Consider the following 12,032-nt stretch of genomic DNA (forward strand, 5'->3'; position numbering starts at 1 on the left):
ACACATCAGTGAGCTGTATTCTAATAACCAGCATGGGTTCTCAGAAGACTTTGAGGTACAATTTAATGACCCACCAATAAAATGTTGCTTTCCTAAAGCGAATTGTGTATTAATAATTGGGGACTGTGTGACATCTGTGTGATGTCACGTCAGGTAAATGCAATGCTCAAATATATCAGAAGAAACAGGATGATACCAATTTGCTACCAGCTATGAGCAATGTGGGACTGGACACATACAGGTGCCTTTTAACCACCACAGATTTGGTGTCTTTAAGGAGGAACCCTCCTAGGTTTTTATTAAATAGGAAAAGCTGCCTGCAAGCCCCCAGGAACAACATGAAGATACAAACAGTCATTTTTAACTCCAGGGTTTTCTTACAATTATTTTGCTCTTCTTGGTCCAGAGTTTGCTCCTCTTAGTCATCAGAAAAGCCACATACACCCTGAGTAGTCCAAAAGTAGCAAAATAGTGCTTGCAGTGAGTTCTTAGGAATTTGGTCTTTGATGAAAACCCAAACTGTGGGTCAGTTCCTTGAGTCCTTGTTCATGCTCTGTTCAGACAGGAGAGATTGCTATTGAAGTCATTGATTTTTTTGTTCCAGTAAAACCAAGGAGAAGGGATTTGGGATTTAGTTGGTGGTATTTACCTAATGTGACTATTTTTAAATTTGCATCCTGTTAGCTGTGTAGAACAGATTCTGACCTATAAATGTGCTGTCATTTGGAGATAATTCCAATGGAGTGAAAGCAGTTTTCTACCTCTGGGTTACCAAACTCCTATTATGCAAGGATGGTAAACATCATGCAGCATAAGACAGCAGAGACAGGCTTTTCCTTCACTCAGTCTAATCACACTCACTGCTGATCTTTGGAAGTACTGAGAAACAGGAGAAGCCCCAGGAAATCACATGGAGTTGCACTACTGGCTTCCCTGTGAGCAAAAGGAAGTGTGTTTGCCTGCTGCCTGTGAATCAGAGCAGCAGCTCTGCTTATAAACAAGGCACTGAACCAGAATAGGTGGCCTTATATCTACAGCTTCTTTGCTTACTGCACTGTAAAGACAAGATTGTATGCAGGAATTGTTTTTAATGGGATCATTTAAAACATTTATTGTTGCTGTTTGGTTACTGTCTATAAAGAGTGTCTGCTATGTCTGATGCCCAAAAAGCATTGTGTAAGTTAGAAGCATTTTGTATTCATGAGGAAGGCAAATGTATAAGGTGTTAGAGTGATTTAGTTCAATTGACTGCTGGCTGGATGGCTGAGCAGGAATATTGAGGCATTTAACAATGTTGATGGTATTCAGGACAAACATTTATTCTCCAGAGAGTAGAATTTGATCAGGATGATCAAACGCGACTTGCTCATCTCAATTATTTATGGATTGCGACCCCAGTGCTATTCATCACAGCTGGGTTTTACACTACTTAATTATTCAAAATAATCAACAACACATCTGTAAACTTGGTCTGGCTTTGAGCAGGCTTTGCTTCAGCTGCCACAAAATCACTGCTATTAACAAATATTGGATACCTTCCGTCTGTGTTTTAGCAAAGAAAAACACTTATTTTTTCCCTTCCTCCTGGAGTTCCCTGCTGTGAGTGCTATGCTGTGGCAGCCCGTTGGAGAGAGCTTTGGCCAATTAGTCCCTTTCTGGGGAGCGCAGGGTCCCCTCCAAAGAGACATTAAACTCCTCCAATTGCACTGTGTGCACCAAATTCTATTCCCTGCTGGCTTAAAACTCGGCGTGTCTGCTTTGAAGTTGGGATAGGTACTCCAGATGTGTTTCTCCATAGGTGAGGTCTCAGCTTCCTAACTGTAAATGAAATCTCCTGCTGGAGTAAGGAGTAGGAATAGGGAAAAGGCGATCTCTGTCTGGGATAAACCACCTGGCTCCCCTTCATTGCTGGCCTCGTGGTCCTGATTTGAAACCCAGGATTTTTCATAGAGCCTGTAGGTAAAATGTTTCTCAAGTGCTCAAACTGACTCAGAGGTCAGAAGCCCAGTTTGGAGAATGGCTGAGGGATAGTGGAACCTGAGGTTACATTTATAGGGTAGCTCTTGGAGTGGCTGCAGTGCAACTTCTCACATCCAGTCAGATCCAGCCATGATCCATGTGCTGGAGTTGCATCTGCCAGCTATGGGGAAGACTTAACTGATATTTTATGGAGAAACAGTAAGATTCCAGCTAAAACAGAAAATCCACTGTTACAGGGCTACTAGCCTGTGGGTGAAAAGTACCCCAGCCATATTGTGCCTTCATGCCTGTGGAACTTCTGAAAAGAGGTAATACATTCTGCAGTCATACAAAACAATATGGCTTTTTACATCTATCTAAAAGGGGAAGAAAAGAGGATGGCGAGGAGATACTGAAATAATGTGATCAATACTGCAGAATAAATAAATCTTCCCAAAGGTAGCGAGTGCATGAGATTTTGTTAAAAGAAAAAAGGATCAAAAATCTCTTCAGAAATTTCTGTGGCAGGACGTTTAAGGTGGAAGCTGCAAAAGGAAAGACTAAGCTAGGCACACACATACATTGCCCGATGTGGAACGTGAGCATCCTCCATGTGTTTGTTGCTAGATTTTGATGTCTCTTCCTCTGTTTTTGGCAGCATGTTTAGGGCTGTGTTGAGTTGGTTTTTACAGATAGTAAATTGTGTGAATATTCCCTCCTCTTAAATTGAGCTGTAATTACAGCTAAATAGTTTGTGAATGTTCTTAGGAAGCATTTTGTGTGCAGAGGAAAGAAGGACTTTGAACTCACAAGCCTTCCCTTGGAAAGTACATCTAAAATGAATCCTTATTCCCTTTGGGTAATCATAGTGCAAGTAGCCAGCTTTATTGTCTGATGATAGCTGGGCTTTCTTGTATATACAGAATTTTAAAGATTTCCCTTGAGTCCCGTGAATTTTCAATTTTTGATATAAATCAGAAATACAGGACCCAATGAAATACTGAACAACAAACAGCTTTTTAAAATAAAGATCCTCACTAGTGCTGGTCTCTGATATAACTCTTTGTATTCAACCCTGGAGTTTGTTCAGTACTAGATTAAAAAAAGTTCAGGGAAGGTTTTTGGCTTGCTCTCAGGTAGCTCCAGCACTGTTTTGCTATGGTGTACAGGATGAGGTACCACACTTTTACAGGGGTACTGGGGCAGGGTTTGAGGGCAGGACTGAACAGAGATTGAAAGGCTTCCTGAGCCAGAGATTGTATCTATTCCTTGTCTACCCAGAGATTTTCTTGGCATCATTACGTTTAACAGTCTTTGACAGACCTTTCTTCCATAAATTTCTAATTGTTTCTTGAACCCTCTTAGGCTTCTGGTGTCCAAAGCATCCCATGGCAATGAATTCTACAATTTGTTCCACAAGAACAGACTTCCTTTTGCTTTTAATTCATGTTGAATAACTTCTCTTCGTGCCTCCTAGTTTTTGCATTACAGAGTGCATCCCTGTTTACTTAAAATGCCTCATATGATTCTGTCTGCAATTATATTCCCCCTTAATAATCCACTTTAAAATCTGAAGAAGTCTAAATTATTTACTTTGATTTTTTGGAGGAAGCCACTCCAGATTTACATTGATTTGTTCCCTCTGTACCTTTTTTCTTCCTTTACCATAACTTTGTCAAGATGGGAAGGCCACAGCTGTGCACAGTATATGACAGGTGGTTTTACTGCAGAGTTCAGTGACGTTTTCAGTTTTCTATTACTTTCCTCCCTCCTAAGGCTGGAGTTGGTTTTTAACAACTACTGGGCACTCAGCTGACACCTCCAGAAAATGATTGGCTGTGACCCCAAGGTCTCATCACTGAATGGCAATAGCAAATTGGGAACCTGTCACTTGTTTTTCCCCAAGTACATCACTTTGTATTTATCAACATTGAATTTAATTTGCCATTTTGTCACTCGGCCTCTCAGTGCTGCAAGATTGTTCAGCTTCCCTTCACAAATAGCTTTTGTTCTAATTATCCTGAATAACTTTGTATTGTAAACACACTTTGTCTCCTCTGCAGTCCATTTATGAATAGGTTAGGTCCCTGTAAGGTCCCACCAGTGAAAGCTGAACACTGGCAATTCCTGGGCAGGTGAGTCCCACCTCTAACCTGGTAGTGCACAAGGTGAGTTTTCCTTATGCTCCAAAACCAGAACAGGTTTTTTAGTAGTGTTTTCTGAGAGGCCTGGTCACACATTCTGGAAATTGATATGCTGCTCTCTTCTAGGCAGCCTGCAGACTTCTTCAGGGACCTCTCCCCAGTGTGTTCAAGGCATTCACTAGCTCTGCTCTATTGCAGAGTCTCGCAGTTTGCCCCACAGAGAAGTCAGATGTAGTGGGCTGCAGTGCCTAAAACCCCTTCTGGATCTCATTTTCAAAACTGATGTCACATTTGTCATCCTCTATTCCCCGACAGCCTGACTATATAGGACATGTGCCCTCCAAATTCCTGTATCAGAAAGTGTGAAGTGCCACCTCCCACAGTAGAGCTTTTCACTCCCTCCCCCTGTCCGGTTACTGGAATAACGGAGTAAGTTTGTTTGAGCAATTATGTCCTTTTGCTCTAGAAAGGAACACTAAGCCAAGAAATCACCTTCCATCCCCAAAGCTAACTGTGAATTTTTACAGTTTAATGCAGCATTTGGATTTTAGAGATCAGAGAGTTTTATTTCCCTCCTCCTTAATTCTGGAGTGGGCTGGTCAGTGCTGCTGGGGGAGTGATTAGAGAGGAGGAAAGCAGTCTCTGCAGACCTCTGCTGCCTGTGGCCGTGTGAGCGTCATGATTCATTGCCAATTTGGAGTCTGAACAGATTCGCTGAACTTGGAGGCAGGCTGTCCAGCTCCCTCGTCACATAAATTGAAAATATCTTTATACTCCAGTGGCACCTTCTTCTAAATGTCCTGAAATGTAAGAAAATAACATAAATCTGCATTTCCAGCGATGTGGCAGGGATTTGCTAATGTTATTCTCATGGTTGCTGCTGCTCAGGGCAGGGGTCACTGACTCTTTTTAAGCAGGGACCTCAGAACGTTATTCTCTAGCAAAGGGTTGCATTGAAGACAGGTAATGCTGCACTTTGCACACTTCTTGAGACACTAAAAATTCAGTGTAGTTACACTGACATCCCTTACGGATTAGACACAGCTCACACCAGACACATGCTTATAGCTCCATCTACACCAAGGAATTTGGCAGTAGAAAGATGTCGTTTCAAAAGCATGCTGCTGGCAGGCAATGCTGCATTAGGAATGTTTCATAACCCTGGCCCAAAATTGCCTTAATTAGAGGTATTCTCAGCCTGTGTATTGCTGTACTGAAACCAGAGGGAAGCAGCACGGTGAAGCTGGAGGAGGAAGGATTGCTGCAGAATAGGGCCTTCCTGGAGTTCTCAATTCTTACCGCACTGCTTCACCTACCATGAGAAACTGGCATTGTGAATTAAGAGATGAAGTTGAAGAGAAGCAGTAAAAGAAGTTCCAATATCTGGGGTTTCTCTTACTAACCACAGTACCACACCCATTCCCAAGGTTTCTTCCTGGAAGCGCCGCTTGGACGAGCCATTGGCTGGGCAATGCAAGGTCTTGGTCAGACTCTGTCACTTCCGCCCCACCATCCTTTCCTCCCTCATGCATTTGCAGGAGTTTTTAGCTATCTATTGATTTTATTTCTGTGTTGAGTCCTTTTGTTTTCTTTATTTTCACCTCTTTCTAGGCTGTCCCCAACTCACCCCTTTTTCGAGTGCTGTTGGAGAGTTTATACTAGTGCTAAATTATTACAGAAATCTACGCTGTTCCTGGAGATGTCTTCAAATACTATCTGCAGTCTCTGTTGGTATGCTGTCTTCATGTTTGCTGTGATAAAACAAACAGCAAGAGCACTACCACAGAATTCTTGTAATTTGGTATTAAAATAATAGATCAAAACTGATATTGGGGGTGGATGCACTACCTGCTTCCATGCTGAAAAATATCAACGTTAATACCAAAACATTGCTATGGATCTTCTCAGGTTTAGTCACTCAGATTAGGATCCTTTCTTTGTTGTGACTCCTCCTCATTGCTATTCATAGGCTTTCACAGATCAGCCCCTGCCAGGACATCAGCCTGAAGTAATGGGAAACAACAGCAGCAGCGCTTTGTAAGGCCAAACCAAGAGACAAAGTTGCTGCTCAGCCACTGTAGCAAAAATTCCTGCTCAGAACCTTACACTGCCAGCAAGACACTGGAGCAGTTTGATTTTACACTTAAATGGAAATTCTTTGAAGTTTAGAAGAAACTAATCCATAACTTGTTTCAGAAAGGCAATTAAAATGGGTTGTTAAACCTGGGTGTATCATATTCCAATTAGCATTAGCATGGACAATATAATTAAAAGGTAAATTAGCCATAATGGCATAGACTAGAGCACTTCTTACAGTAACTAAGAGTCAATTGAAACCATGTACTTTGGTTTCTTGGGTTGTCAAGGATAAGTTGAAAGGACAGAGTAAAGCCTGTATCCGTTCATCCTGGGACAGTAATGTGTTCTGGGAAGTTAAACATGAGGAGTAGCAGTGTGCAAGCCAGCCGCCATTAAAATCCATGGAGGAGACTAAGCAGGATTAAGGAAAGCCAAAGGAAATATTCTAGAGCTGAAAAGTTTATGAATAAATTATGAACGTGGCAATATGAACACTATATGTCCTACTCCAAGGTGCCAGTAGCAGTTTTGTGCCTGCTGGAAGAGGACTTTGTTTAGGCTGAGCTGCAGTGAGCAGACCTGCCTGCAAACGTAGGTTGTAATAATAATGCAGCCATGGTGATGTTTTAAGTGCAACTGAAGGACTTGGTAGCCAGTAAGGTTTAGAAATCCCAGAGTATTCATTGCGTAAGCAACAGAAAATGATGGGAAAGTAAATATGTGATATACATAAATGTGGTAAAACACCATAATTAAGATGGGGACTTTTGGGGACTTTCTCCAGGGTGTTTTTTATTAACACTGGGGTGTCCTCTTCTGCCAAGGGGTAAGTTATACTCTGAACAGAGGCACAGATAACAGACTGCAACTTGTCTTGTCTCCTTACAGCCTTTTTTGCATTGACGAGAGGCAACCACCTCTGCTTTAATAAGAGAGGAATGTTTACTTATGCCTTACTGGCTGGTGGGGGGAGCCCGTGGTTTAGTAATCTGCTGTTAGAATTTGGAGAGTTGAGCCTCGGAGGGTGGGAGAGCATGGATACCCACCCTCTGCTCTCAACCCATGCAGCACAGCCAAACCCAGGCCAGCGTGGAGCTGGAGGATGTCCTCAGTCCCCTTCTTGTTGACACCTTCAATGTCCCAAAGTCTCAGCTGTGTCCTGGACTGGACAGGGGAGGGCTGAAGACTTTAAAAAGACAAAAATAGCTCAAGCGTATTGGCAAGGGGGAAGCTATTCTGTAACAGTCTCCTTTTGCTGTGCTTTTGCATTGTGCAGGCATAGGAAGCCACAATTACAACATCTTTCTGGAGTATTAAAAACCATTTAGAATGTTATGTGGTAAGAAAAGCCATTTTCAGATCATGAGCTGTCACAACGTCAGACCTCCTTTTCCATTGCTGTGTTTTTCACCATCTTACCTTAATCTTCCTCTTCTATTAACTTTATATTGGCCAGCTGGGAACATGTACAGTCAAGGAAACAGTCACCATCAACATAAAAAGGTTAATTAAAATGATTAACCTCACCAACAATTCCCTTATGGAAAAAAATCCTATAGAATGTAATAGAAAATGATACATTTACTATGTAGTATTTAAACTGTCAGAGAAAATTCCTTAGCAGGGAGGTAATTCCCTATTAAATTCTATAACTTCTCAGAGTATTCTCCACAGAACTTTATTGGATTAATCTGTATTAAATTCTACTGCATTTGGCATAAATTTTTCAATGCCAGTAACTTCTAAAAAGAATTTTATAGTGATACAGGGATGTAGGGTTTGATGTGAGGCTTTTCAGAAAGGGCAGGGTATTTTTTAGGAGTGACCTGTAACGGTACAGCAGTGATGTTGTATTATTTCTAAATGCAAAAATAGGTAAAACAGAATTACATTAAATCAACCTAACATGTAAATATCGCTGCTTTTCCAAATATGACTTAGGCTGAACTGATCCTGCCCATTGTGTAATCTGGAATCCCTTGCTTGCTGGAGCTGACAGGCAGAATTAGGGGAAGAGCACAGTTTAATATGGGGGTTTTTATATGGTAGAAGTGGAACTATGAGAATTCTGTTAGGGCCAGCTGAGAGTTTTGCTTGATTCATCTTTGTCTTTGCTCAGCTCATCTCCTTGAGCACAGTATGTTTCTCCCTATGGAGGGTTGGGAAGAGAGAGAGAAGCAATTGTTACTTGAGAGCATCACATGGATATAAAAGCTATAAAACGTACAAGGTTTTAGTATACTTTGCAGTTTCAAAATGTAAATGCTGGGGAAGATACCAAAATTGCTATGCAAGTCCTTTGTGAAATGTCTGCATAATGTTGAACTCCTACATCTGCTGTTTGTATAGCATTTCTTGTGATAATTTTTCCCTGTCACTTAGTTCGTGATCTTTGTAGCAGCTGTGAGCTCCTAATGACTTTCCCTCTTAGGTTCTATACTGTTATTTTTAAAGTCTAAAGTACAAAGTAATTTGGCATTTCCTCACATATCCTGGGGGAAATTGGATCTGTTTGGTGCAATTTCTGGGAGTCACAAAAGATTTTAATAAATACAATTTCTTCCACAACTTTGTAAACTCCAAATTTTAATTTTTTTTTTCAAAAATATGTCTTTAAATGATGAATGTTTATGCTACTGATAAATGGGGTTCTCTTTTTCAGGAAGATTATAGTTAAACAGATACGAAAAAGGTGTATCTTGGAGATGAATAGACTCCTGAGTGATTCAGTTTGTAGGGCAGTCTCTGAAGGATGTAACTCTCTAGGGAAATGGCTGCTTCTCTTTAGGGTCAAAATAAAGACCCTCCATTGCCCCATTTCAATAGCTTTGTATTCTGTTGTTGAACAGAGTAAGGGGTAGATTAAGAATTTAAAAAATATGTATCTAACCTACAGCCCCAGTTAGACAGATATCTGCATCTCTGGATTCATGAACACCCTGGGAAGCTTGGTGTCTCTCTGCTTTGTAAATAAATATATACATGGATGCAACCTTTTCTTTACTGTATCAGGGGCTGGTAATCAGTGTCCAAGCAGTGGTGTTTAAAGCTCTTGCTGTTCTCTTCAAAGATCTATTTTATTCTTATTTTACAAAAGGCATCTCTCTGCAAAGAACTAACGAAAGGTCGGTGACAAACTCAAATGTCAGAAACCCCATTTTGAGAGGGCACATAAGTTGTCCAGCGGTCAAAAGTCTTCTGTTGAAATGGTTTTTGTTCTTAGTTTCTTACATTGCACTGGTCACTCTTGCATCTGAGGGACCCTATCTTAGCTCCCCAAGGAGGGACAGAGTGGGACATGGCAGGAGATGCAGTGCAGAAGGTGATGGACTGGTAGTCAAAGGGGACAGTTGGCTCTCACGGTGCTCATCTGTCCCCAAGCCTGTGGAGAGGTGTGTGACCATGCTCGGGGGACAGCTGACATGGCTCAGTGTAAGAGGCCACAACATACAGGACAATACTGAAAGACTTTGTGTTTAACCCATCAGTTACAATACTGATACTTTGAACATGGTTTCCGTGAGCTGTTGGAAAAGGAGAGAAAGCTCAGGGCTTTTTTGGGCTGACAAATTTTCCATTTGAATAATCTTTCTGCCTAGGAAGTGCAGCGCTGTACGGCTGACATGAACATCACTGCAGAGCATTCCAACCATCCTGACAACAAGCACAAGAACAGATACATCAACATCCTGGCCTGTAAGTAAGCACTGGCCTAAGCACAATGAATCAACCCAAAAAGGCACTCTCTTCTTGCAGTGTGTTCGTGACTGGGACAGGCAGGTGGCCCCAGGTTACATTATTACATAGTACGTAATAAACATGTGAAAGTGTGGCTGGAAGATCCTTTCCCCATTAAAGGCAGTGAATGTTTTGACTTCTCCAGGGTCAGGATTTCACTCCAGCTTCTGTTTTGAAATGTTTCACAGTTTCACAGTCCAAGCATAGTTTTAGAAGTATAAGTTTGGTATGAAATTTTGTGGAGGAATAACTGATATAAATTGATGATCTGAGCTCTTCTGCCTGCTAAAGCCTGAAGAGTGGCCTAAGGGAAGTGCATGGTGGAGCAGAGTTTTACTGATGATTCCTGGGATTACCCTACAGTCCCAAAGGTGCTAAATCTTACAGAGTGTATCTGCTGTATTTCAAACTGCTTTAGCTATGTGTAGGATTTGGACAAAGAGTGATCTTTTTAGCACAGAGCAGGTTTTGCCTGTATCCCTTAGAGAACTGCAAATCTGGACTCTGGTCTAGAATGCAAATTATCTGGGATGGAAGTGCAGTAACTTTTTCCCTGTTGTTCTCTTACGTGGAATGGATGGCAGATGCAGCAGTCACTGTGGTTTAGGAATAGACATGGAGAGCCCACTGGTAAAAAGTTCACAGCGTTCATAAAGTTGCAATAAATCTTGAATGCTTTTGATAGCACAGGAAGGAAATGCATGTCTCTTAACAGATTTTCAGAAGTAATCAAGGTACTGGCTGAGGACCAGTTCCCGGACTTGTGAAAGACTTGCTGTGTGGCCTTGGGCAAAGGCATTCATTGAGCTTGTCCCAGCTGTGATTTTAGACATCGATGTCTGCTCCCTCTAGCTACAGAGATCTGACATTGAAGGAGAATTGAAGAAGGCACTTCAGTTCCCCAGATTATCATTGGAACCTCTCTCTCCATTGGTCCCCAGGAAGGCAAATTAAACCAGTCTTTATGCTTAAAGTTGGCTCACGTCTCATCTCTGCATGAGTTGGAAACGCCACCCAGGCCAGTGCTTCTGCCTAGGAGGAGGACTGTGATTATTTTCTGCTTTAAGGCAGAGTCAAGCATTTGGGTGAAACAAAAAGAGGAGCTAAAGATCACAACCTGAAGTCTATCCTCATGGTGTGATGATAGCGGTGAAGGAGTGAGGACATTCACTCAGCTCCCAGAGCCAGCAGAGCTGTCTGAGCCCAGCACTGAGGGGAGGATAATGAGCTGAGCCAAGCAGAGGCAGTGTTACACAGCCCCGTGGGGTGCCCTGGCTCTTTGAATCTCACTACCCCAAGTGATATAGATGATCCTAGAAATTGTGCTCCTGAGGCTCCAGTGCCCTTTAAAAAGAGGCTGTCCCAGCATGAACCATGTACCTTAAGGGATGTGAAGGCTAACAACCTGCACATGAGCAGATGACCAAGGACAGATACTCCCACTTCTCTCTTTGACTCCAGTCCAAGGCCAATCTCTTCTGTGTATTAGTAAAGGCAGCCCTGATACCCAGGAAATGGGATGTTTGCCAGCAGTTCTGCACTGTGCTTCCCTAATGTTTCTCTGCTCTGTTTTTTATCCTACAGATGATCACAGCAGGGTGAAGCTAAGGCCTTTACCGGGGAAAGATTCGAAGCACAGTGACTACATTAATGCTAATTATGTCGATGTAAGTTGTTTTAATGGTTTTTATCTGCTCTACCTTTGAATCCTTCTGCAAGGAGGAAGTACTGTCACTTGTGATGTAATTGTATTTTCCAACTTCACCTGATAATTTTGCTACAAATTCCTCACTATTCTGAATGAGAAAAGCACCTTTCTTGTTAGCTCTAAAATATTAATTTTTCTGCCATGATACTGCTTTCATCTCACTTGGCATTATGGTTTTCTTTGAAGGGTTACAACAAAGCAAAAGCCTACATTGCTACCCAGGGACCTTTAAAGTCTACCTTTGAAGATTTCTGGAGGATGATTTGGGAACAAAATACAGGAATCATTGTCATGATCACGAACCTTGTTGAAAAAGGAAGAGTAAGAGATTTTCTCGTTTGTTAGCAGTTGCTCCTTAACACTTCCCCAAATCACCTGGGCAGAATTTGTTTTAAATGGCTTAG

At 41.8% G+C, this 12,032-nt stretch overlaps 1 protein-coding gene across 1 annotated transcript in view; it reads left to right on the forward strand.

The window, feature by feature from the left end:
- The window catches only part of PTPRG (protein tyrosine phosphatase, receptor type G), a gene marked incomplete at its 5' end in the record, with an annotated part of 316,509 nt that overhangs the window by 285,735 nt on the left and 18,742 nt on the right, over positions 1 to 12,032 (forward strand). Inside the window, 4 exons of the mRNA XM_017747149.1 lie at positions 2 to 55; positions 9,782 to 9,878; positions 11,505 to 11,587; positions 11,815 to 11,949. Coding sequence (XP_017602638.1) covers positions 2 to 55; positions 9,782 to 9,878; positions 11,505 to 11,587; positions 11,815 to 11,949 — 369 coding nt within the window. The remainder of the gene's footprint in view (position 1; positions 56 to 9,781; positions 9,879 to 11,504; positions 11,588 to 11,814; positions 11,950 to 12,032) is intronic.

Source organism: Corvus brachyrhynchos, unplaced genomic scaffold (assembly GCF_000691975.1).
Source record: "Corvus brachyrhynchos isolate BGI_N302 unplaced genomic scaffold, ASM69197v1 scaffold91, whole genome shotgun sequence".
Classification (NCBI taxonomy): Eukaryota; Metazoa; Chordata; class Aves; order Passeriformes; family Corvidae; genus Corvus; species Corvus brachyrhynchos.